The 27886-nt window shown below is 35.6% G+C and overlaps 1 protein-coding gene and 1 long non-coding RNA gene across 2 annotated transcripts in view; one reads left to right on the top strand and one right to left on the bottom strand.

Moving 5' to 3' along the window:
* LOC140153621 (uncharacterized) overlaps nucleotides 1–24866 on the bottom strand; it is a 48979-nt gene extending 24113 nt beyond the window's left edge. Inside the window, exon 1 of the long non-coding RNA XR_011859128.1 lies at nucleotides 24080–24866. This is a non-coding gene — a long non-coding RNA (uncharacterized lncRNA). The remainder of the gene's footprint in view (nucleotides 1–24079) is intronic.
* Nucleotides 176–27876, top strand: LOC140153620 (DNA polymerase epsilon subunit 2-like). The gene is made up of 14 exons (XM_072176412.1): nucleotides 176–381; nucleotides 7946–8046; nucleotides 8224–8377; nucleotides 9401–9557; nucleotides 10347–10430; nucleotides 11199–11255; nucleotides 16894–17015; nucleotides 19711–19973; nucleotides 21648–21762; nucleotides 22534–22611; nucleotides 23621–23729; nucleotides 24932–25108; nucleotides 26554–26621; nucleotides 27323–27876. Exons 1-14 carry the CDS (start codon nucleotides 317–319, stop codon nucleotides 27339–27341), a joined length of 1569 nt encoding a protein of 522 aa, XP_072032513.1. The 5' UTR covers nucleotides 176–316; the 3' UTR covers nucleotides 27342–27876.
* The last annotated feature ends 10 nt before the right edge of the window (nucleotides 27877–27886 follow it).

Genomic DNA, 27886 nt, shown 5'->3' with positions numbered 1-27886 from the left:
CTTATTAGTACAGAAATATAAACACATGTATTGAAATCAATATAATCTTTAAATATTGCATTATTTTCTGTAAACAAAGAAAATTATACATAATTTGAGAATTCTAGATGAAGTAAATCTAGAACAAACAGTTTGACCTTTTCTTTGACCCTTTGACACTTTGTATGACCTTTGACCGAAACTTTCGCGCGAGATTTGTGACTTCGGAAGTTTTGTTTGTTTACATGTTGTTTTATGCTGGATTTTAGGGTTTATTTGTTACAAGAATTACTCAAGATTAATTTAAAGAAGGAAAGGATCACCATAGGCAACAGCAATGTCTGCTAAACTGAAGTCAGTTGTGTTATCGACGTTCAAAATGAATGGACTGTCACTGCGGAGGTAAGCTTAAATTATTAAAGCCATAAATCCATAATAAAGTTGTTTTTTTAAAACTTCCGTGGTCCGAGTATGCGCTGGTGAATTGCGATCGCAGTAGAAGTGACAAGGTCGCCTATTACGCTTGCGCCGAAGACCAATGGGTCAGCCAGCATTTCGTTTCGTTTCGTATTGGAATTTCCTCCTTTTGTGTAGGAGCACCTCTTTTGTGTAGGAGCACCTCTTCCTTTTTGAAGAGTAAGTGAGGCGTAATCTGCGCAAGTGTTCCACCAAAATTCGCCAGCAAGCGTATGTATCTCTTGTTCGACCCCACCTTGAGTACTGTAGCCCGGTGTGGAGTCCGTACACAAAGAAAGACATAGCCATAGTCATAGCAAGGACTGAAGCAATCCAACGCAGGGCTGCCAGATTTGTCCTTCAGAAGTACCATCGTACAGAAAGTGTGTCTGCCATGCTTAACACTCTCCAGTGGGACACCTTAGGCTAGTGAAAGTCGATTCGAGTTTATCGTCCCCCGCCAGCGTCACTTTTTGGAAACCACAAACACCAAGGCGTCAAATTTTCAAAATGCCAAAATAATTCATTATTTTCAAAGTATCAGTGTTTTCACCAGTTTTAGCAATTGGAAACATATATTTTTGTTTGTAAAACATATAAATTCATAACTTGGAAGCAAAACCAGGCCCTTTTCTAACTTTTCTAGTCCCTACCCATATAAAAACATGTTTATAAATAACATGTATGAGTGTGGCTTTAAATCAACACGCATTTTAGGTCAATAATGAAATCTGATGAAATAATGAAAAATGAAAAATGAAAAAGTCACCTCACCAACCTGGGAAAAAAAAGGGACGATAAACTCGGAATTAACTTTCATTAGCCTTAGAGAAGAGACGTCAAGTTGCTAGCCTCATCCTTTTGTACAAGATGCAAAACAACATCATTGCAGTAAACCCGGATCAATATCTGTCTCCAGCTCTTCCAACTAACACCAGAGCCTACCACCCCAGCAAATACCAGCTTCTTCCAGCCAGAATTCAATTGTACGCCAACTCCTTCCTTCCTCGTACAGTCACGTGGTGGAACTCGTTTCCCAGCACCATCCTAGTCTCACCGTCTGTTGAGACTTTCAGGGGAGCTGTGGCTGCATCAATCTAGTCTGCAGCTGTTGGTTTTTTACTCGCACACTGTATTATACGCACTGGCACACTCACTCCTGCACCGCTCATGGACAAAGTCCCTCGGCTATACATCCACATGTGGATCCTACCGAGTATAGAAGTAGAAGTAGAAGTTCAGTTCACAAACATCCACTAGTCACTTGACAATCACAAATAAAGAAGAATTGTTCCTTCTTCCTATACATTAGTCACAAATCACAATCACAATAATCAAATATATATAAAGTTAAGGTTGTCGGCAGCGGCGAGGGGAATAGGGTCAGGCAGGGGGCAGGGAGTAGATGTCCAGCTTGTTGTCAAGTGCTAGTACAAGGAACTTATACGATGTCCTCATTCACAAACTGATACTATCTGTCCATCGTATAAGACTGTTACCGCACGGCAGCTGGTTGAAGGAATATTACACAGTCAAGAATAGGCTCCATCATTTTTTTGTTCTGATCCCTCCCAGTCTCCCAAAACATCAAAACATCAAAAGCGTTGCACATGTACTTACTTAAGACTGTCCTTTTTCATATAACGCAGACAAAGTAGGGCCAAGCTACCTAGAAATGGTCAAATTTTGGCAAGAAATATCTCTGTGTAATCCTATGTAAGTCCCATATCACATCGTTATCGGCGATCGTGATTTTTTTTTCTGAAGTTTGGCTGGTACCCACTAGCGTCATGCATGTGACGTGACACAGCTAAAATAACCGACTGGAAATCGGGGATCATTAAAAGCGTCAACAAATTTCAAAACACAGATAGCAGTAAACTTAATGGCGAGCGGTCCGAATTTTGAGCCATACAAGTTTACGTGGTGAACTAGTCAAGTGCATTGATCAGCCAATCAGCGTGATTGTTTATTGCTTTTGCGTTTACGCTCGTGTACGCGATACGCACAGGCACGACCACGGAAGTTTTAAAAAAACAACTTTACATTTCTGTAAAAATAGATTTATAGGCAAAATAACAAATTCTCGATCATGAGAGGATGTACCTTCTGCTGCGTCAGCGTACTTTTCATAGAATAACACAATCGTGCGACCTGTACGACTGAACCTTGACCTTGCCTGGCAATGACCGTGGGATTGGTCAATACTCAAAAGCTGTGTTTGCGCCATAAGCGCCGGTCTTTGCATCTAGTACGCTCGACGCAAATAAGTGTGCGTACCCAAGTTGGCTATCATGATCGAGAATTTAATATTTTGACTATAGTATTTATTTTCCATAAAATGTTAGCTTTTACTGTCAGATATATCCCCTTTTAATTTTGAGCCGAACAAGTGAGGTAAAGCATAGCTAGGTAAAGCATGCCATGCATGTTATAGGTATGCCAGGCCAACCTTAGTTAACACATTTGCTAGGCAACCAAATTCGCCTAGAACTCAATACATATTTTACATAGAAATTTAAAAGAACAGGCTGGTCAAGGAAACCTACATAAATATGTTTTCTATACTTCACTTGACCCAAATATATGATTTTTTATTTTTATTAGACAATCGCACATGGAATTTTAGAGGGATTTTGATAGCAGTTCCATTTAAAAAAAGCTGCTTTCATAATGAGACTAAGATTTAGAAACACCCCCGAAATGCAGTTTTGGGGAATTTTGCTAGCTGAATCTTTTTGATGAAAGTCAATCTTTGACAAGATGTAACTTTTGCTACGGAAAGTGCTATGAAAAAAAGGTTTTCAGTTTTGGCTTTGTTTACTCGAGGGCTTTAATTTGATATATAAAATGATGCAGTTTGATGGCAAATTTGAATTCACCTAGCATACCTACATGTTACTCCCGCGGTTGGGGTTGTAATACGCTTATATACGGTATGATCTCTGGGTGTGTGTATATATATGTGTATCCCGCACGCCATGTACCTACTGTGCATACGTGTCGACTAACATTTTCATCGTAATAATAAAACGCCGGTTCCATTGTTTTTTTCAAAATCTCGGATTTTGACAAAACTACAGCACCTAAAGTCTTGATGTTAGGTGTATCTTTATTGACTAAAGTACATTACAATCGTGTAAAAACCAGAATTTAACAATTTTTTTGAGGGCGTTCTCCTCAGCAAATCTTATAATCATGACAATAACATGCAGTGTCGACACCCTGTATTAAGCTGAATTAATACCCGGTACTCAATCGATTTTGCAGAAAAGCGATTCTCACGCATGCTCAGTATTTACTTACATTTCAAGAGCGTCAAGCCGATCAATCGATTCAAATCGCTGAGGCAAAAAATGACGTCGCTTTTGCGAGTTGAAGAAATCTCAACTTCCCAGCGATATCACTTGACACGTGAATGCATCAACTAATCATTTCCAACAACCAACTGGATCTATTATTTTGATAATTAATTTTTCTTTCTCGATTATTAACTTTCGGTGATGAATTAATTCAAAGCAATTTCATTATTGACATAAATGGGTGTTCTAAAATGTATTTTGTGACATTTCAATTTCAAACATTTTAATTGTTGTCTCGGCGATCGAGTATAAATTTAGCTTTATTTATATTTTTTCCCTGCAACTTAATACTCCGTTGGTGAGCGACGGGCCGCACGGGCGATTGGTATTTCACCAAACGCAAGAAAAGGAGTCCTATCTGATTGGCTAGGAATCGATCGCTAGATTACTCAGTGCTGAAGTACAAACTCAAAATGTAGAGATGTATTCAATTCTATAAAAATCAATATTCTATTATTGACGCAGATAAAGAAAGTTGCATAGTGTCTCAATAGCTCTCGATATAGTGCATTGTATAGACTTGTGATTTAATATTCTATGTAGTACGTGGATCTGAGCTTTATATGATTTTAATTCTCAAACAGTTGAATATATCACAATTTTAATGTACGATTTAAAAATCATAATGTATAAAATGCAGTAAACTATATGCATATAAAGAGTAAAGACAACAGCAATCGCCGCTGATTTTCCAGTTAGTGTATTGAAAACAAAACCTGGCTTTTACCTGACAACAAATCGAATTTTCTTGTAATGGCAACATCATATGGGGTACTGAGCATGCGCAAATCGTAAAAACATGTAGAATAGAAACTCTGTGGTACCTGATATCGTGTAAATGGTATGCTTAGCCTGAGTCGCTGAGTAACTCCTATGGGCTCGGGGGGGGAGGGGGGCACCCGGGCTAAGGGGGCACCCATCAGCAGACCGTATACCCTTTCGACACGATAATACTTTGTTATAGGAAAGAAGTGGAAACCTTTACCCACCATGCATAGAATTATACTCTTCATTTGGGTGCCCCTTTCAACACAAAATTTTCGTGCGCTTCGTGCGCATTGCACATAAATTGTCATTTGAAAGACAAAAATTCAACTTGATTAGGCTATAATTTGTATGCACATTTTTGCGCGCCCGCACCACTGGTATTGTGTATTCTTTCCTCGGGGCGCTACAACCCCTAGCTACGTCACTACAGCTGGTGACGAATCTTCAAAAGTAAAGACATTGGAGAAGATGAAAACATTTTTTTTATTAACATGAAGTTAGGCGTGCTGTCCAAAGACTTCAGCAACATATTGCTGAAGTCCTCAGTTAACTTCATCAATCTATTGAGGCATTGAAAAAGAAATATTGAGGAATCAAATAATGTATTCCACAGTGATAAATACGATAAAACTGCGGATCCGAGCGAGGATGCCGCAGTTGCCCGCGCAGTTGAATATGGTCATTTTCACAGTAAAGGGTGTAACTTTTGATTTTTTGGGTCAAAATTTCAAACCACTTAAATATGTTTCTGTTTACTGAAATAATGCATAGAAGCAACTTAAATTCCAGTAAAATAATGTTTCAAGGCTTAAACCTTTTGATTTCTAATAAAAAAATTGACATTTCCATAACATTTTGGTTAAAATCTAAGAAAAATGTATTTTACATAACCTCAGAAAATTATGACATGAAAGCTGGAATACATGTGAAATCCCATTCCAAAGTAAGTCAACAGATATAAGTTAAATTTTATACCATGTTTTGCTATGTTTGTAATTGCAGTTTTGAAAATTTTTAACATCAAGTGTCATTTACAATGGAAATTTCCAAACCTTAAACATATTTTTAAGTTTTAATTGGGTTCCTAAAATAATTTGAATGTCTAACTTCATGTACAAATACTACTTGATGAAAGGAACCTCCCAGCCAAGTTTCACAGAAATTGGAGTTATTTTTAGAATTGGCAATTCAAGCGATTTGTGTTTCGGAGGCTTCAGTTAACAACACAGGTGATCATAAAAGTAAAATATTTAGCTAACCACTACAAGTTGACATAAAAAATAGGTAAAAAATATCACAATTACCAATTTTCATGCTTTGCTTCTAAGTATTGAATTTCAGTTGTGACAAAAATTAAATTATCACAGCAAGTCATTTTTTTTGTTTGGAGGCTTCATGTTAACAATTGTTAAACATTGCAGAAGTAGTTTTTTGAAAACAACAGTGTTGGGATCATCTAAGCTGTTATTTTCTTGTGTATATTGAATCAATGATTCTATGCGGCAGATATTGTAGATTTATCACATGTTAATTTTTTCACCCATTTGTTAAGTATGGTGTTTTTTGCATGTGAAGCCTCCGAAACAGGCTTTTTTGGATATCAGTATATTTTTCAAACATTAACCATAATGTGAAATTTTTTTTTAAATTTATGACATTCTGCACATATCAAGTAATAATTACAATGCAGATATCAGTATGAAACACACCAATTTAGATATGCATAGATGATAATTAATCTTATTGTTGTTTGGAGGCTTCATTTGTTTGGAGGCTTCAATTGTTAACGGAAAGTTTGTATTGGGTCCCATTTTCAAACGGTGATATATATCTCCACGATTTAAAAACATGTGACTTGAGGATCTACTTTGCTACATTTTGATAAATAGATTTGATGAGCTCTTTTATTTATATTTGCACAAGCTTGCTGAACAGTTTGTTTCGGAGGCTTCAAAAAAGTTAACGGAAAAACGGCTCTTTGAAGTCAAGATTTTATAAAAATTTTAAAAGCTTGCAAATCGACTAATTTTTGTTACCCATTTCAAGTTAAGATAACAACTGTTATGAATCAAGAAGAAGTGAAGAAATAACCAAGAATTATGAACCAAAGCTACACCCACAAAGTTTGTTAACAATTGTTAACGGAAAATGAAGCCTCCAAAGCGACAAATATCGAAGTCCGGTTCTCAAAAAATACAGGGCTGTTCACAATTAAATCTAATGTGGCAGTGTTTACTGAACATATGACTGTACTTTCAGGATAAGAAAAATTATCCATGAACTAACTGAAGAAAACACATGGTTTTACAAAAATGTTACTGTTTTTTATAGTTTTTCAAAATGGCAATATTAAGTACATTTAAGCCTGCTAAAACTGAACGCAGTAACTCCCAAAGCTGATTATGCTACCCAAGGTAGCTGCTAACTAGTTGACTTATGTGGCCAAAAATCATGGAATTCTGTGGCTTTATTAGAACACTACGGATTAAAATGTTAAAAATCCAAAGTTACACCCTTTACCGTGAAAATGACCATATTGTAAGAAAAATCGATCATAGTTAAGAGCTACTTATCGAAATATGACCACAGGTTTGCCAAAAGCAAATAGCGAGACGGAAATCAATACCGTAGTTACAGTAGGCCTGTGTGACGGTGTATTTAGTATGAGTAGCTTAATCATGTTCAAAAATCCAAACAGAGTTTTATTATTAAACTTACTAAACTTTTGTTTGCTGATTTGAGATGTATATTTTCTTGACCAAACACGCACTAAATTCTGTCAGGATATATTTGCAACTCGGTTACTACGATAATCAAAATGTTGTAATTCTAATTTTAGTTAAAGAAGTCAATAGATTTGATTTCTTCTTAACTCACTCAATCGATACACATCGTATTTTATGATGAGTTGATAACAAAGGCGATACTTCAGCTGTTTAGCTAATCGATTTTATATGTCTCGCGGGAAATTAATGGTTGAGGATGCCTCAACTATATGTATGGAGTAGTGATAAACCATTTTTGAGGAAGCTAGACTTGAATTTTGCGGATCTAAAATTGCTGAAGTAACTGAGGACTTCAGCAATATATTGCTGAAGTCTTTGGATGGCACGCCTTATTCGGTAGTCTATGGCTTTCAATACCAAAATTGATTAGCTCTGCACCATGCACATACACAGTTTTTTCTTAGTTACCAACTATATACTCAAGACTCTGATTGCTCAAGAAAGATTAACTGCAATTCAGGGGCACCCGATCTACTTTCGCCCCCGGGCACCCTGGCCCAAAGTTATGCTACTGCCCCCCCCCTATTACCCTCCCATAGGGCTTATAATTCTTGCACAGTGCCTAAATGATTTGCATATATTATTTCATTGCAGTGAAGCTACTAAATATCTAGTAGATATCCTGACTCCAGTCAATGAAGTAGACAGAGCCGAGTGGATTGACAAAATTGTTGAAGCCATTCAGAAACAACCATGTAAGTTCACAGAATGTTTATCAGTATGTAGTACAGGGGTTTTATCAGTGTGTGGTTCTTTTTTCAACAGCCACTTTACATCCCTGACATACATGTACATGTATGTGTTAAAATTGTATACATATATTAAATGTTGATATTGAATAACTTGACAACTGTCAATCCTATTATTTTCAGTATCAAGTTCACTTATTGATAAAACAATACTTGAATCAGCAGTAGAAGAATGCAATGATGGAGGAGAAGAAGATAACGAAAAGGCCTTCGTTGTGGTCGATGCATTCACACTACCAAGATTTAATTATAACGTAGAACGAAAGAAATTTCTAAGGTAAGTATATAGTTAGTGTATGATTGGTTTTAATGTTAAGTTATGAGATATTATCAACAGTTTCCAATGTAAGAATTGGGCTAATCGTTTGCATCAAGAGTTTATCTAGGATATCAATGGTGCCCATGAATGGTGGGATTCTTCTTCCGAAATAGTGTCAACTTCATTGATGAAGGCTCAGACACGGAGTGTGTGCGGCGGGCGAACTAGTCTAACTTGTTTAGGGCTTCTTTAAATGCTGCTGGTGAAGGTGCTTTGATGACTGTTTCGGGTAGAAGATTCCACTCCCGGATAGTGCGAGGAAAGAAGCTGGTTCGGTGATAATCAGTACGGGAGTCTGGTATGTGGTAGGCGAGTGTGTTTTCAGAACGCGTTGGTGTGGTGAAGTTTTTGAATGTGACAAACTGACTGGGATCAACAGCAACATGGTTGTGATGAATTTTGTAAAACATTGAGAGTCTTGCATTCCGTCTTCTTTCTGCCAGAGTAGGCCATGATAGAGTTTTGAGCATTGCAGTTGCGCCTGTCGGTGCGACGATATTTATTTAATGTAAATCTTGCTGCACGTCGCTGGACCATCTCAAGTTTTTTGGTGAGATGATCAGTATGAGGGTCCCAGACATAGCAACTATACTCTAGTAGCCGATGGACTAGCGACTTGAAGGCTTGGGCTTTGACTTTAGGGTTATTGACATTCAAATTGCCATGCGGTATCATGGTCATAATTATTCGTATGATCATTCAGGTTTTCCGTCGCGCTATGCTCAATTGCTGTTAATTATTAACATAAAATGTGGTCTAAAATTGTACTAGGGTAATTTGGGAAAGACGGCTGGGGAAGACAGTGCAGTGTTCCTTTTTTGTTTTCTTTTTATTGAACTTGTTCATGCATTGCAATCATTGTGTGATGCTGGATCATGCTGCAGGCCTATTTAACTTAATCAACAGCCCGACTAGCCCGAAATGTCAAGTTTCTGTAACCAGGTAACTGCAAACAACTGACTGTTTGATTCTTGTTTGTAGTGATAGCAGTGCACCAATCCTTCATGCAGGGGCTGATGCCAAATCTACTTTATTCCGAGATCGCTACACCATTTTACACCAAAGGACATCAAGACATAGTTTATTCACACCCCCTGTACCAGGTAGCAGTACAGGAACACAAACAAAGAAATTTCAGGTAAGAGTCAAACTGAAGTTTTGTTTGCAAGGTTATTACAATATATTCATAACCTCATTAATATACGCGAAGCCTGTGACCCAATCAAAAGAAATTGATTGCCTGACCGCGCACTAATTACGTGGTCATTAATAACTCGCAATGACTCCTGATGCGCTACAATGACTTCTGCGAGGGTGTGCGTGTATATACGCTAAGCGTTATGGCAACGCACATGCCTATGCGATGCTGTCACGCTTCTGTGATTGGTGGCTCTTGTTTTGCCTGGTCGATTTTTTTTTGTAGGGTAGGTAATAATAAAAATTAAAACTGGTTATATAACAGCGTTTTATGACATAAGATAACCTAAAATGCCATTTTGATTTGTTCAAAATATCAGATACGACGGTAATGAATGACAATAATTAACTTTGCACCATCTATTTTGAGGTCATTGTGTGAAATTGTCAGGTTTTGTTTTGGGCCTCAGTATTTTTCCTCGGGAGCTATCGCTCAATCAGAAAAATACCTCAGCCCAAAACAAATCCCTCCGATTACACACAATGACCTCAATATAGATGGTGCGCAGTTATTATTGTCTAACTAGTATTCCAATTCCTGGGCAACCAAAGCACTGATATTGATTGCCAAAACAGTGCTTAGTAAACTTGGTGAATCATCAATTCACTTGTTTTGACCAGTAAACTATTTAAATTATTATAATTTGAAACTACTTTGTATTTTAGGTTTGTAAGCATTATCATATCAGTATGCACTGTAACTGTCGTATTTGTTTTCTGTTTATTTCAGCTAAAACCGGTAGAATTTTTATTAGGGAGCACAGCCAAGCTAGGAGAAATCATAGTTCTTGGAATGATAACTCAACTCAAAGAGGTAATTTATATTTACAGACATGTTGACATGCAGTCAAGATTAATAGGTAAATTTTCACGGGAAAATTTTCTGGACACGTGACCAATGCATATCAATGCGAGTGTAACCTCGAACCTTGACCCCCGGCGGTGACCTCGCTATTCAAGTCTTAGTAATTTTGATTTGGAATAGTATTTTTGACCTGAATTTTGATAGAAATTTGTCCATTGCAAATTTATTAAATATTATGTTATCTTAATTTCTTCACAATATCATCAAAACGTAATTTCAAAAATATCTATCTACGGAAAAAAATATTTATCTACGGAAACTCTTACCATAATATTATTAACTTGTGACAAGTAACTTATTTTGCATCAAAGAAGGAATTCTTCCTATTCAAATACATTGGAAGAACACCCGCTGTGCTCGGGGTCACATTCCATAATGCTAATATGCCTGCGCCCATGGGTGTCACGTGTCCAGAAAATTTTCCCGTGAAAATTTACCTATTAATTCTGACTGACATGTCACACAAATTGGTATCATCCACATCAGAAGCAACATAGAAATTCAATTTCAACGTTGATTAATGTCAAACTAGTCACTGTCAAACTGGGACATATAATAGAAACTTGAATTGCTAATTTTTATCTTAAAGCAGAACTACATACAGGGAGCATTGCCTGAATCCCATCCCTGAAAGATTGCCAGGTATTCCAGTAAAAATGGTTGATATCAAAATCAAATAACATGAAAGGTTGTGCTTCTTGTTTCTTCTATTTTCAGGGGAAGTACTTCTTAGAGGATCCAACTGGTGCTGTACAACTTGATCTCAGCAAAGCAATATCCTTTCCTTTATATTATAACTTTGTAGCATACTTGAACTAATTTTCCTACTCTCTTAATGTAAAAGAGAGTAGGAAAATACAAAGAGTGACTCTAGGGACCAGTCCTTGAAGAGTGAAAATCACTCTTTGTAAAGAGTGAAAATATTTCACTCTCAAAAGAGTGCTTTCTCACTCTTAAAAAGACTGAAACCCACTCTCAAAAGAGTGGAATGAAATGACTTTCACTCCAAAAAAGTGGTAATTCACTCTTAATTGAGTGAAAACTAATCAATCTTTTTAGAGTGAATTATATTACTCTCTTGTCAATCGAATAGGAGCCAATTTTACTCGATAAGAGTGAAAATCAGTTCACTCTTGACAGGGAGTGAAAATTTCACTCTTTTACATTTAGAGAGTATGTACACTACACATGATCCCCTATCATTATGTAATAATAATAATAATAAGCAAGAATTTATATAGCGCATAAAGCATGGCATCAATGCGCTTTACATTAAAAACTTCTTAAAATTACATAAGCAAAATTCATACATTACAAACCATACAGCAAGCCTGCTACACATTAAACATGGAACCATCTATGCAATTAAGGAGGCTGTGTACTCTCAGACATGCATGTAGTAAAAGTGCAATAACTTTGTAATTATTCGCATAAGACATATAAAAGTATACATTTTATGAAGGCAAGACATCAATAAATGTTAATATAAATACAGATTTGGGGGTAAAAACAACAATTATGAAGAAAATCACAAAAAAGTGAGTTTTTGGCAATATTTGTTAGGTACATCATAACAAAAAAACACTCTTTCCAAAATATTTTATTTTGTTTTTAGCTCAATCTTGAGGCTCCATTCCAAAAACAGTTTTTTATTTTTTGATATTGGCCTTATTTTTTGAGATATTGACCATATAAGGCATCAAATTGAACTTTTAAAATTCACAAGCGCCTATTTGCACAAAATGATGCCTAAATCGGAAATAGACCAAGATATAAAAAAATGAGAAAACCGTTTCTTGAGTCAATTTTGCTTTTTACGATGATCATATTTGCTTACCTATAGATGCTGTATTTATTGAGTTATCGTGTACCTAAATCGTCATTTTACCGAGAAAATGAACATTGAAATAATGGCCGTTGAAGTTTAAAGTGGTCACATTTTGCATCGAATCTCGCAGGAGAATGCGGCAGTTTTTATTTTTCTACCTTACATTACATAAACATCGGGTAAATCCACGGCCCCTTGAGAAGTTTGAGCGAAATCCATTCATAACTTGATATTTAAATCGGGGGAAAGAACTTGAAAAAACCCACATTTTATGAGCTAAAACGGAGCCATTTGACCACTAGGTTTTTGTGCTTCCGTGGTGTTTCCATAAGATGTGCCGCGCATGCAGATAAGCATCGCGATATATTGCGCAAATTGCGCGATATGCAACGCGATGCGTTGTTGCGCGCGTGTACCCTGCTGGTACAACAAAATTTTCTTTCCTTTTCAATTTCAAACACGAGTGGAATAGTGAAATAAAATCCTTAAAATATTGCAGTTGGAGTTTACAAATCTGGATTTTCATTCCTTGTATTTATAAAAAACATAACAAAGTACAAACATATCAAAAAAACTCAATTTTGTGAAAGAAACAATGTCTAGAGTGCACAGCTGCCTTAAAATCAATTTGACATCAATTGTTTATGTGTGCAATTATGTAAACAATGTCAAAAATAAGCGCCCATCCAAAATGACTTTGTTAAACGACGTGGGCGGTTCATGGAATGAATGCAATACAGCTGTCAGTTTGCTATGATGATAATAGATCCTGTGTCATATACTGGGATACCCAAAAAGGTGGCTTTGTTACAATTTGATGCGCAGCTTGGATATCAAAATACTGTCTCTTGAGTATTCCTTCACTTAGAAGAATCAATTAGGTCTTAAATTGAGGCTAATTTATTCTACATTACTCATGTTTTTATCCTGTTTTAAAATATGTTTTAATTATTTTCCTATGACGTTTGGCATGAAATGTGCCAAGGGTGGCTGAGGATTAGGGGGAGGAGGATTAGGGGAAGGGATTCATATCGAAAATTTGATTTAAAACCCCCATTAAAAATTCGAATCTAGTAAAAAATTTCTAAATGGACTCCCATACATCTAAACCAAGTAAATAAATACAGAAGTTTATTTAAAAGACCAATACTTGCTCAGAATGATTGTAAATGTGGAAAAAAGAGGTGGGGTTACATCCTCCTTACTTTGTGATTGTTTTTGCCCGCACTCTCTCATTTTTTAACCGATTACAATAAAAAAGGTGTCAAAATGATCAGTGTAGGTGTGTAGGTAAAATATTTGAACCATTTAATTTTTTACTATGTAACACAAAGGTACCCCAGGTTGTGACACAGGACCAATAATGTGCATTGATATTATATTCATATAATGCTAAAAAGCACTCCTGGCTGGCATGAAGAGCTTATCCAAATAAATAAATAACTAATCAACATCAGGAATCCACAAATGGCAATTTACCACCTGTGATGAAAATAAAAATATTAAAGTTTGTTTGGCTTATATTTGGCAAAAAAAAATCATAGTATCATGTATTGATATCACTTATGCTAGATGTGGGTTGTGTATTGTGTGACTGGCGCACATTTAACTTATGTGAATAAGCCCAATCGGCATTGGAAGTTTGCAATGCATTGTGGGACACTTTTTGCAGTTTTGGGACACTTTGTCCTTTGACCTATCGGGAAAATTCAGAAAAATTTGGGTTTTGTGCGTATAAAATATAATTAAAAATGTGTTGCTAGAATAAAAACAAACCCAAAAATTTGGTTATTGTATAAATTAATTACTTTATTATTTATAATGATAACATTATTACAATAATAAATTATTATTAATGATTACAGCAATTTTCCCGATATTTCAGAGGTCAAAGTGTCCCAAAAAAAACGGAAGTTATAATGGCTATTGGGCTTATTTATGTGAAGTCCGAACACTTCACATAACCAAATTAGGAATGTCTGATTTATATGATGTCACTTTCATTATATTATGAGCATGCTGTAGCAAAATTGGAAAATCCCAGGTGAACACAAAATATCAACTGAATATTGATTTTTAATCATCTAAATATTGGATATTCTATTTGCCATATTTGGAATGGCAGTTTGGTCCACAATTTATGACAGTTACTATGACATCATTTTATCTGTTTGGTGATTGGATATGGTGGCCTGGTGTGCTGTATTGTTTTGCGTCATGTTATTTGCATATTTATGAATATTAATGAGCTTATTTGCATATTTTGCCTACATTTTCATTAGTCCACTCTGCCAGCTTTTACTCAATTACTGATCAACTTCTAACTTGGTATTCTGATAGTATATAGTGGCCTAACGTGCTGTATAGTTTTGTGGCATGTTATTTGCTTATTTATGAATATTAATGAGCTTATTTGCATATTGTATATTATTTGCTTAAAAAGTTACCTTTTTCAGAGTCTTCATTGAGCAGCGGCGTAGCTTGCGACACCATCACTGCGTCTTCATTCAGCGTAGTGATGTTTTGTTTACAATCCTCCGGTCACATGACCACCCGATGGGTGTATATTATTATTATTATATTATTATTATTACAAACCTTTTTTTATTTACACACCTTTGTGTGGGGGCCACTTAAATTACAAACCGCCTAATTCTAGTTTTAGCCACCATAATAAGGGATGCATTTTACTTCCAGGTGTGGCTCAAGAGCTGGAAGTTTGTGAAAAATAAAAATTCCCCCAAAAATAAATAAACTTTCCCCACTATCACTAAAAAAAACTTCCCCACTGTGTACTTTGTATGTTACAATGTAAATTGTTGTTACAATGTAAATTGTAAAAAAAAAATCCTGGCCAGTACCTAGTGCAAATAAAAATTGCCACCTCTGGCAGCAAAAAAAACCCAACAACTTTGCTCTCCCCAGTCAAATGGTACATCCCTAATGCTGCTTAATATTACAATATTATTTGAAAATACATCGTCAGCCTGCTACGCTAATTGCCTAAGTCATTTATTACATGTTTCTCATTTGCAATTTTGATTTTCTGAGTAATATACCCACATAATTAATCAAATTTCCAGCCGCATTTTTCATTAACTTGTGGAATTCATCTCTTTCGATATGTTCCAAAAGTTAATGAAGAATGCGGCTGGAAATTTGATTAATTATGGGTTTATTGCTCAGAAAATCAAAATTGCAAATGAGAAACATGTAAAAATGACTTGGGCAATTAGCGTAGCAGGCTGATGACATGCCATGGCAGTAAATGATAGCACAGCTGTAAATTTGACTGTTCAGTCATCCTGTCTGATAGGGCAAGGTAACGTTTGAGGTAGAGGTTGTTACCGTATTTTGTCAAATAGTCGTCCCCCCTCAAATAAACGCCCCACCACTTTTTTCAACCAAGATGTTTCAAAAATGCCGATATTTCCATGCCATCTTATGTAGTAAGCTTACCAAGTTCCCCACATGGTCAATAATAGCGTCAATAATTGGCGAAAATCTGGATTGGAAACCCGGAAGTGAGCCAGAAGTCAGTGTTTCTAGTTCATATTTTATAATTTTAGCGTTTTTATCGTTCTAAAATTGACCTTGAATAAACGCCCCCTTGGGAAAATGTAACGCCCAGGCGTTTATTTGAATAAATACGGTACTATTCTATAATACATTTGTTTTCATAACTTTCAAAAACATTTTTTGAAAACTTACTTATTTTAAGTGTTGATGAAATATTTGGTAAAAACTATTTGCAAACAAATTATACTTGACAATAACATTTTTATAACATTTTCAAATGTTGTGTGTTTTCATACAAAACATTTTCATGACCTTTTTAACCCAACATTTAATGTTATTAACACATTGTTAGCAAACCAAAACCCAAAATATAACCTGTGTAAACCGTTTTGTGTTTGTTGGGGTGATATCACACCGGGAAGTACTCAATCAAGTTTGGTTTGGGTAGGGACGTGCCGCTGAGAATTTGAAAGTGGACCCATAAATATACCAATTTTTCAAGAAATCCGGACCCATTGATATACCAAAAGTCAAAATTTTTGGCCGAATTTAACCCAAATTGTCTTAGTTTTTACAAATTTTCCCAACATTTTGGGAAAATTTTGGCTAGATTAAGGCAAAATTGGGCTATGTTCTGAAAAAATTGAGAAAATTTTTGAAAAAAGGACCCATTCATATACCAAAATAGGCTTTGAAAAAGGGGTCATTGATATACCAAAAGGCCGAAAATGCTACTCATATTTATGCACGCCCCGTATGGTCATTTGTACTGAGTACCCCCGGGATATCACACATTGTCACAAAATTTTGAAACTTGGACGTACACAAAATACCAACCAAAATAATAAACTCATCTTAACAGTTTGTTTAGTTTTAAATGTATTTTGTAAAGCTGAAATTATACTTCAGTCATATCAGTGAACAAAGATTTGATTGAGCTCAGTGATTTATTAGTTACTAAGGGAAATATAATTCACTTTGGATTGGTCTAAAAAATAGCTTGGTTTTTGAAATATAAACCCAGTTGTATACTTACCACTTGTTTGATCCTTGACAACATTGCACCAGTTTCATTCCGGGTTATTCACTGAGAATTGTTTTGTGCTGGCAGAAGGCTGGTATGAAGACCAGGTTTTTCACATCAATGCATTTGGCTTTCCACCGCCAGAACCTGCTGAAACTACAAGGTGAGTAGTTCAATACTTAAACCCATGAGAACTACCTGCCTATTGGTCAAAAAGAAGTTTTATATTATCAATTGCACCAATCGGCAACATTGTTAGAATAATTTCACCACACAAAAAATGTTGGGTGAATTATTTGCAAAGCTCCATTCTGATTGGTGATTAAAGTGAAGATGTCACATAATTGACCAATCAGAGGTAATGTTAGATCGGCAGGTAGTGCTCAGGAGTACCCATTATAGATAGTAGTATTCGCCGATTGCACGGTCATCACAAAACGAGGTTCTACCCGCAAAGTGAGTGCTGTGTGTGCGTACGCCTGTCAAACGCATGCTTTAATTACTCGCACACGTTGCAAAAGCCTTCTGGCGCGTTGCTAGAAAAGTGCGAGAAACAAAAATGCACATTTTGCGCATGCATTTGCAGGGAGAACCTCGTTTCGGTAGCAAGATGGCGGATCCGTGCTAAGGACAAATAGACAGTAGTATACTAGCTTCTACTCACAATGAACTGGCTGCTTTTATTATTAGCTTTTTATGCAAGGATTATAATTATTTTTTATGTGTACTTGTGCATGACCGTCTATACCGGTAGTTAATTTTATATTACTTAATAAATTTCATCATCACAGATTTATTTTATTCTGTAGGCCTATCTGTGGGTTTTTTTCACATTATGTATTGAGAAGGTGAGTATATCTATATACATGATTTGTGAAGTGAAGAAAAACAATTTGTAACTTGCTTTATTATATATAGTTATAAATTAATATTTGAAAATATGAAATGTTTTACAAATTTTATGTTTAAAGAGACGTACTTTGTCCTCTTTAACTGAAGTGGATATGATAAAGGGTTGTCTGTTTACCATGTATGTGCTATCACATCCTTTATTATTGACTTATCAGACTAAACACAAACACCAGTTCGGTACGATTTCCTTACCTGGAGAATCCCTGTTTGTAGAGATTTTACCCACCATGCACTGCATGTTCACTTCTAGAGGTTTACCCAGAATTCAATGGGAAAATGAGAAAATGACAATGTTTGGACTGGATTTTTAAAGTACACAAAGAATTATTTTTTCCAGCCACAGGAAGTTGCCTTATATAATTTAGTGCACTTTTGGATCAACAAAATTTCAACTCCTAATCATAAAATCGCCATAGCTTCTAAGATGCAATGTATTGCTCAAAATCACATAGACTTGTTCAGCTTGCATGTCTGACAAATCCTTCCACTATAGGAATGTTCACAAAAAATATGTGTGAGATAAGACCATATTGACATGGAAGTACAAAAAATTAGGCATCTTTCTGTCGCTGGAAAAAATAACCTTTCATGTCATTTTCTTAGAAATCAAGTTCAAACCAATCTCACATGTAATGCATCATGAGTAAAATCTTAAAAGGAAATCGTACTGAACTGGATACACACACAGTTGGATACAATTTGACTCTGAGCGCAAGTTGGACGAACATAGATAAAACATCAAACCAAGGCCAAAAAAACTAATTGACCTTTTTGGTAAATCCCATAAGCTTTTGTCACGCCGATGTGCACATCATTTCTGTGCATTTGAAAGCCGTGATGTGTAGTAATAATATGCACATCGGTGTGACAACATCGTTGGTCTATCCGCAAAGGCAAATATAAGATACAAGATACAAGATATTTTATTTTCCCATAATTCACATGAAATCACGCAAGAATAAATTTAAAAAAACAAAGGCAATGTCAAACAAACGAATTATGGAGGGGATGACCAGAAGGCTAGTAAGGCCAGAGGAAGTCACCCCCTTTAACAAAGAAATGTTACCATCAAAAGAAGTAAAAACAAAACAAAACAAAGCATAACAAACAAACAAGAAACACAATGCTCAAGAATTAATCATATTTTGAGATCAAGTCACGTTTATATATCTTACGGAAATGTTTCAATATACTGTCGACCCTGGATAGTTTTTATTTATTTATTTTGAGGGAGGAAAATTTTTGATATATTATGTGGATCATAAATGCTCTAAAAATGGAATAAAGTAGTTGGTGACCATTGAAGTTAAAAACAAAGAAAAAATTTTAATCGTCTTTTGATATCATGTGTGTAATTTGAAAACTGGTAAGATTTAGTTGTCTATTACAAATGAAATCCAGACAACCTACATTTGTGACCCACTCTTACAAAACTAGGAACAAGTTGCATTTTTGACATTTCATGATTTGCATGTAAATGTAAGCACTAGACAATAGGCTTTAAAATGATACCAAAATTATATAAATAACATCATTACTTTTCAAAATGTGGATAGTTTTGTAAATGAAACCTTTATATTTTTGCCTGATTGCTATTCTGAGAAATGGGCCAATTAGTTTTCTGCTGTACACAAGGTTGAATAGGATTATCTTAGTTCAACTGTTAATATTAATTAATAAACCTCTTTTTTAAGTATTTCAAGGATTTGAAAGTCCACTTAGTCCTACAGTCAAATACCATGAAATTAAGAATGTCAAAATTTGAATATTTTTATGGGAATGTCATCTTTAGAAGCCTATAACTCAAAAACATGTCTGGCGACTTGTTCCAGGTTTTGTTAGAGTGGGTCACATTTGGGTACACACATTTTCTCATATCTTAAAACTTAAATAAAATAAGGGTAATATAATTTTGTGGTCTGCTAATGGCTGTTTTTGGTTTATAGGTCCTATTTTGGCAATCTCAACTTCTTTGGTGGACCATCAGACACGTGTGCTAAGGCATCCAGCAAGCTTCTCTCCATAGAACAAGAAAATGAAGACGCCATGTTTGTGTTTGTCTCGGAAATATGGCTTGACGTAGTAGAAGTACGGGAGAAACTGAATACTCTACTTTTAGGATACTCAGAGATGCCACCAACATGTTTTGTATTCTGTGGAAATTACACCTCAAAGCCATATGGGAAACTGCATGTGAAGACTCTAAAAGGTAGCAACAAACTTCTACTAATTTGAACTAAAAATTGTTTTCTTGTATTTTTTATGTTGTCCAATTCTAAATGGTGAGACTGTATGGCAGCTTGGTCAGGTGTGTCTGTGTGTGTTTAAGTGCTGGGTCAGTGTATGGTAAAGAAGACTACATGCAGGTTAAATGTTTGTTGGATGTTGGTCCATTGGGAGCTTCCCCCTATTACTCACTCCCCCGTGTCAGTGGGCCTGATGGCCTGTTGGAGTTAAAGGTCATTCCATGGCCAAGGAGTGCTTACAGTGAAAATACACATAAATATTTGTATATGCAAAAGTTTATCATTTTGAATGTTGATCTTTTACTCTGGGGGTCTTTTACAAGAGGTTTGTTGGAAGTGTGGCATGCTATACATCTTTGAAGCCGAAACTGGTCGATAAGGGAAATTAATTGTATACCAGTTAAACATCTGTACTAGAGTATTTCTGTTATGCTTCCCCAAAACATTAACTTTATTTTCTTATGACTTTTTGTGGAAAGGCCTAACAGAGAGCAGAGCTCTGGGCAATTTGTTAATTAAATTCCTTGTTTTAATTAAATTCCTTATAACATCTGTTTTTATATGTTGAAATTCCCTAATTGATCAGCTACATAGTTTTGCAAACCATCTTTTTACAATAAGCCCAATCGGCATTGGAAGTTTGTAATGCATTGTAGGACAGTTTTTGCAGTTTTGGGACACTTTGTCCTTTGACCTTTCAGTAAATTCAGAAATATTGGGTTTTTGTACGTACAAAATATAATCTAAAATGTTTTACAATATTTAAAACAAATGTGAAAAATATTAGTATTTTATAAATTAATTATTTGGTATTTTTAATGATCAAAATTATGACAATAATAAGAAAATTAATAATAATTACGTCAATTTTCCCGATATGTCAGAGGTCAAAGTGTCCCAAAACTGCTCTCAAAAACCGGAAGTTAGAATGGCGATTGGGCTTATTGAATGGCAACACCCATTATTGCATGAATCTAAAATAAAAGATTGTCAAAGAGAGCTTATGATTACGCACTACCTTTTAAGATAATCAGTTAAAATTTCATATCTCCCAAATCTGAAGCACAGTTCCTTTTACAAGGATTATGCAGTGCCACTCATTGGCTGTTCACACGATCTGCTAATAGGCAACAATATTACGCCCCTCCCTGTTCGCAAATGCGGACAGCAAGTGTATACTAGGTCTAACAGAAATCCTAGTTTAGTATTAGAACCATTACAGCATGCACCATTCACATTAAGGGTGGTCTTAAACCTGGAATTATGGAAACTTTGGGGTCTCATAACTTCTAAATTGTTCATCTAAAGTATTTAAAAGTATACATAAAGTTTCATCTCCAGTTTTGTAGTGACGTCAATACTTTTTTTTTGTGGTTGCGCTGCAAGCATGCCAACAAACTGCCCCTGTATGTGTGTGTGTACATTCAGCCTGTTTAACTTCACGCACACAATTTTATTCTGCGACAGCCAACAAACACCATTCACACAACATCTTACCAACATTTGCAAATGTGTGCTGACAGACTTTCACAGCACTACTCATGATCAGATGAAAAAGACTTTCATTCTGACTCATTCGGAGTGCCTTTGAAATCAGTCATTGTATTGAAACCTTTTCCATATTTTGATATTAATAGAGTCATTTCAAGTGTTAGCAGATATGATCAACCAATTCCCTAGTTTACTTGAGAACAGCAGATTCATCTTCATCCCAGGACCACAAGATCCAGGACCAGGAAACATCTTGCCAAGGTAGGAACAACTGCAGGAATGGACTATTCCCAAAATCTGTTAAATGTATACACACCCTATATATTATACTGTAGACTGTAGGACCAGGAGCCATCTTTAGAACCAGGAGCTCATTTTAGCTCCTTTCTGGTTAAAATGTGTGTCCAAATATAAAGGATGGTCACTGATAAAAAGGGTGGGTTTAGAAGTCAACAATTGCAATCTCAAAGCTTACTGTAATTTCCGATTGAATGACACTATTAAAATGAAACACAAAAAACATTGAAATCCCATTCTGTAGTGTTTGGTAATCTAAAACTTCCAATATGTAATGCTCATTGGATGCAAATCTGCACTTCCTGGACCATCATAACCACTTATCTATGATTAGTAACCACGCTTAGAAATGGTGGGTTTCAGAGTTTTGGTATAAAGGGTATAAAATAAAAAGGGTGGGTTTGAAATAAAAAGGGTGGGTTTGTATCACCACTGCCAACTATGTGGGAGTATGGATTTCAACTAATATAGGCAACTTAAATTAGCAAATGACAGGTATTTGGCATATGAAAAGATAATGTTATTGCCAAAAATTTTAGACATACACTTGGGGATACACAAAGTAATCATCATGAGAAATATTCCAGTTTGATGTGGTAGTCCAGCTGTGTATAATAATTGGAAACTGATGGGTACCAATTATTTTGATATAACATGTATGTAGATTTTCCAGTATTGGTCAGTTTTTCTTTGGCTGCATTGCACACAATTATTGATATTTTGTTTTGTTTGCAGACCAGCAATACCTGACTGTGTGACAGAAGAGTTCAGGAGAAGAGTACCCAATGCAATGTTCACAACAAACCCATGCAGGTAGGTACAGAGACTGACAGTATTACATTTTTAGAGAGGGAACACTTCAGCAACACTAACTTTCAGAAAAGAACAGCACTTTCTTACTCTGATTAATGCAAAGTGCCCTTTAATGAGCGACGTATGTCCTTCATGAGCACAGCTTTGTGCCAACCAATGCTTTGTCCTGGGATTTATTCACTTTTTACTGTTCAGATTATTGGTGTTGCTTCATTTTCACAACTTTCTTGGCAGCCTTACCAGCCAACCAATGATATGCAACCTATTTGTTGTGGTAAATAAGAAGAGTTTACAAAATAATTTTTTCAAATTTCCAAGATACATATCTTGCAATTTGAAGCAATTATCAGTGATTTTCTGTACACAATAATTTGTATTGCAACAAATAAACATCATGGAATGGATGTACCTTTAATAGTTTTGACGTCAGATTTTCTCATCAGATTGCCTTCATGTTTTTAATTTGAATGGTCTTTTCAAACACCCCTATGGTGGAATATTTATCCTTAATCTCTCACACAGGGAGTGCAGATTTCAAATGGAGTCACCCATTCAGGTAACCGTTTGAAATTCACACTCCATGTGTCGAATATTAAGGTATAATTACATAGGGGGTGTATGGATTTCAACTGGAATAGCCCAATTTGGTTGCTTCATCAAAAATCACTGGTTTGAAGTTTGTTCAGGTTATATAAGGCGAAAAATTAAGGCTCATAACAATGTGTAATGATATAGAATGTCATGTACACAGTTGGGCGCAGTGCTTACGCTAGTTGTGCGTTGCTTAATGCGTGACTGGCACAGACTTACATGAATTTGTGTGAGTTGGGACTTTATTGATGCGCGCAGTAACAAAAGGCGAATAATTTTTGCCTTACTCAAGCCGAACAAACTTTAGTTCCTGTCACTTGCTTCAATCTTGCATGTAGTCTTGTCTACTTCATATATTTCATACATGTTTTGCGTAAAAGTTGTCATGCTGTTTTCTATTATTTTTTATACTATTCAGGATACAGTATTGTACTCAGGAGATAGTGATATTCAGAGAAGACATTGTGATGAAGATGTGTAGAAATTGTATACGCTTCCCAGAAGATAGCACTGAAATCCCTAACCATGTAAGTTATATAGGTTCTGAAAACAATATACGGTATACAGGGTTAAGATGAATATTGGATGTATACATGTAGATACAGGTCAGTTGGTATTGTACTTATTATTATGTTCCATTATCATTCGCTTAATCAAAGATGTCAGTTTCATGAAATTTCTTAATTTGAGCAAATTTCACTTAGTTTATCCTATATAAAAGTTAACAAAAAGGTACATTTCACTGTCAAAGATGTATTTTCCAAGCTTTTGTCAGTAAATTTTGGACAAGAGGAAATTGAAATTCCTTGGATTTCAGACATTGTGTAAAAATGTGCCACTTTTTTTTTTTTAATAATTCATTTATCAATCATTCAACCTTAAGGATACGATACATGATTTACCGACAAGTGACTCATTTCGGAATGCGATCATGAATTTTGAAGGAAAAAAAGTTTCCACAGGCTTCGTTGGGACTCGAACCAGCGATTCTAAACTTCCTTCGATGACGCGTCTAGCGCTTTACCACTCGGCCACCGTGGCAGTTGAGCGGATGAGTGTAATGATAAAAGATAAATCTCATAATGCTATCTTTAGCCTTTTGTTTACTAAAAAAAGACGCGTTTTGTAAAGATAGATTAGCCGTTTTATGCATAAATAGCACAAACGTTTGGGAAAGGTTTCAAACAAATAATAAAGACACTTATGTGATGATGAAATTGCGTAAGTCGGGAATTATCTGCGTCGCAATGTTTTGTTTTGGTTTTAGGAATTTGACCTTAAAATTTGCGACTTCATGACATTATCATTCGAAATCAACAAAAGATATTTTGACACTATATGTCCTCATTCTTTCTCTAGAATGTTTTGTACATGTATGTGAAATAGCTTCAACAATGGTTCGCTGCATAATGGTAAAAATAGCCTTGACCTAAAAAAGGCGAGAGGTACCATATTTACGGATTCAGGCTAAATTTAAAATTGATATAAAACGTTTGTTTTTTGATCGATTACAACAATTAATTTTTGTCGTATAAAGAAATTGTATCTGGCGTGAATTACACTACAGTTTTTATTCCTAGGGCTCTTTGACTTCTTCAAATAATGTTTTTAATGATAGAGTGAATCCCCTGGCCCTCTATAATTACGCACAAAAGATCGACCCCCCTTAATGAAAAGCAATGATGTGGCATCACCCAAAACATATAATGTATAATTCTTCTCTTTTCAGTTTGTGAAGACTGTGATATCTCAAGCCCACTTATGCCCCCTACCCCTCCATGTGTCTCCCATCTACTGGGCATTTGATAATGCTATGAGAGTGTATCCATTGCCAGATCTCATTGTGTTTGCTGATAAGTATGATCCATTCACCATTAAGAGTGTCAACTGTAACTGCACAAATACAGTAAGTAACATATGTATTAGTACTGTTTTATTAAAGTATAATTTGCTATCTTATAATTTGAAGTTTTTTCAAATCTATTTTTTTGGCATATTTGTAACGTTTACACAAATCCCAACTGTCACCTAAACATTAGGTTTCTCTGCCTGAACAGAATTGATCATGTCTCACCTCCTTTTTCAAACAAATCGACGGTAACTCTTATAGTGAGGGATCAACATTTAACCACAATTGCCACAGGCAAAACTCACTTCCTGGGAACTAAACACCACACAAGGTCCTCTTTATGTAACTCATTGACCCATTTGTGTTATATACTACCTCTAGCTATAATGAGTGCCTGGTGATCTGGTCAACTTATTGACAGATACTAACCTCAGGAGGGAATTCAATTTTTGATTAATTCTCTTCAGGTAGTGAAACGTAATAAATGGAATCAGCCGAATGCATTGTGTTTGTAGGTCAACAGAGCAATTTTGACATAAAGTCATAATTCACATATTAAATCCCCCATAGAACTAGGCAGTGGGGTTTCTTTCACTTTACCTTTTTATTATTGCTTAAAATGGGCAGAAAGTGACTCTTCCCAGCATTACGTAGATTATTTCAGCATTTTGGGTTGAGAATAACAAAATTAAAATTTGACAGAAATCATACTTACTTATAGCCTCCTAAATACCATTTCCTCCTCCTGCTATAATAATCCAGGCCAGGGAGATGGAAAACTGCTCACGACAAAATGCAAAGACCCGGGGGGGTACTCAAGTTTGGTTTTGGTAGGGATGTGCCGCTGAGAATTTGAAAGTGGACCCATAAATATACCAATTTTTCAAGAAATTTGGACCCATTGATATACCCAAAGTCAAAATTTTCGGCCAAATTTAACCCAAATTGTCTTAGTTTTTACAAATTTTCCCAAAATTTTGGGAAAATTTTGGCTAGATTAAGGAAAAATTGGGCTATTTTCCGAAAAAATTGAGAAACTTTTGAAAAAAGGACCCATTCATATACCAAAATAGGCTTTGAAAAAGGGTCAATAATTGATATACCAAAAGGCTGAAAATGCTACCCATGTTTGCGGCACGTCCCCGTATGGTCATTTGTACTGAGTACCTCCCGGGTGCAAAGGGGGTTATTGTAATGTTTATAATAATACACCAACTTACATTGCATATTTTTAAACTTCAATAATTTTAGTCCCAAAATGAGGAAACTAAACAAGTCTTTTGTAATCTCAGTCCAAATCGAAATTAATGACACAATTTTTCAACTGTTTCATTTCAACCGTGGCAAAAATAATTGCCGCCATTTATGAACCGCGAAAGAAAGGTGACCGATAATAATGCTTTAATAACTGCATCCTGCATGTATGTACATGTATGTACCAGCCTAAACCCATTCAGTAAAATTGTAATGCAATGTCTTATTTTAATTTTTTTATATTGCAGGGATCATTTTCCAAAGGTGGCTTTTCATTCAAAGTGTACTATCCACAAAGCAGGGAAATTGAAGATAGGTAAGCTGTAAAAAATAGGTATTGCCCAAGATATTGAGGGAGAGCGGTGTGGACTAATGGTTAGGGTACTTACCTTTAGTGCATGAGGTCCTGGGTTCAAGTCCCTGTGGTTGTAACTTGCTAGGTATTGACTTGGAAAAAAATTAATTTAATTGGCAACATCTGTTGATTAAATTCAAACTTCCGCTTTCCTCCATGATCCAATTAGAATTAAGTAAATGAACCCTTAGAGCAGATTCTTAGCTAGAAATTCAGGTTTGCCCATCATTTGAATAAATTTGTCTGTCCCTAATGTGACCTTTAAAACATTTACCAGACTTATACAGCCCATTGGGAGTTCAAAGAGTCCAAATCTGGTCTACTAAAAATGTCAACAGACTTTCTAAACATGCACAATTATGTAGCATTTGTCAAAGGCATTAATTTTGCCCATCCCAGGAGCAAACTTCCTGAGACTCACACCTACACTTATATATCACAGTCAGTTTCCTAAAGAGTACGGTGTATACCCCTGTAATACCCCAATTCACCTGGTTTAGAAAACCAGAAGATTAGCATTGCTATATGGGTATGCTTCTTGCTTCTTGCTTCTGTTTAAGCAGTAAGATTATAGATCATGGTGCTGTATTTCAAATACAGAATATTATATTTACATAACATTGTATTTAGACATTTCTTGCATTCATTTGTTTCTTTTACAGTAAAATTGACATGGACTGAAGAGCCAAAAACATGAGCATCTGGACAAGCACGAAATCTGCAGTACCAATCAGGGTACTAAGCAAGCCAAACAGCATTCACTGTATTGATATGGCTGACCTAATCAGAGTTGTAACCTCTGTTCTGTTAATGTCATTCAGTTCAGTAACAACCAGTGTTGTCGCTGAATGTAATTTCACACATGCAAGTGGAAAAATAACATAAAATTTTATAAACCTTATTGGCACATAAGTTTTATGACTTAAAACTTATGACTTAAAAACTTATGACTTACAAACTTATGACTTAAAAACTTATGACTTAAAAACTTATGACTTACATTTATTACTTAAAACATAAAAACATTTTAAAATGTTTTTGACATTCCTCTTCACCACAGTATCATGGTTCTTCCAGGGATGCGTTGAAAATATCAGAGGATGTGAATTTTCATCAGGCCTAGAAATGTGACGAGAATCAGTCCCTCATGTCAAATATCTTATCCGATTTGTAATTTGTGGATACCATTGATTAAGATGACTTGCATGATGATGACTGTAAAATTC

This window comes from Amphiura filiformis, chromosome 5, assembly GCF_039555335.1.
Source record: "Amphiura filiformis chromosome 5, Afil_fr2py, whole genome shotgun sequence".
Classification (NCBI taxonomy): Eukaryota; Metazoa; Echinodermata; class Ophiuroidea; order Amphilepidida; family Amphiuridae; genus Amphiura; species Amphiura filiformis.
This window is presented reverse-complemented; position numbering and strand designations above follow the sequence as displayed.

Bases quoted from the DNA above. Each gene is read 5' to 3' on its own strand.
- LOC140153620 (XM_072176412.1), top strand. From the start codon at position 317: ATGTCTGCTAAACTGAAGTCAGTTGTGTTATCGACGTTCAAAATGAAT. The intron at 17,016-19,710 runs GTGAGTAGTTCA...TTTGGTTTATAG, and splicing joins GAACCTGCTGAAACTACAAG to GTCCTATTTTGGCAATCTCA. The intron at 25,109-26,553 runs GTAAGTAACATA...TTTATATTGCAG, and splicing joins ACTGTAACTGCACAAATACA to GGATCATTTTCCAAAGGTGG.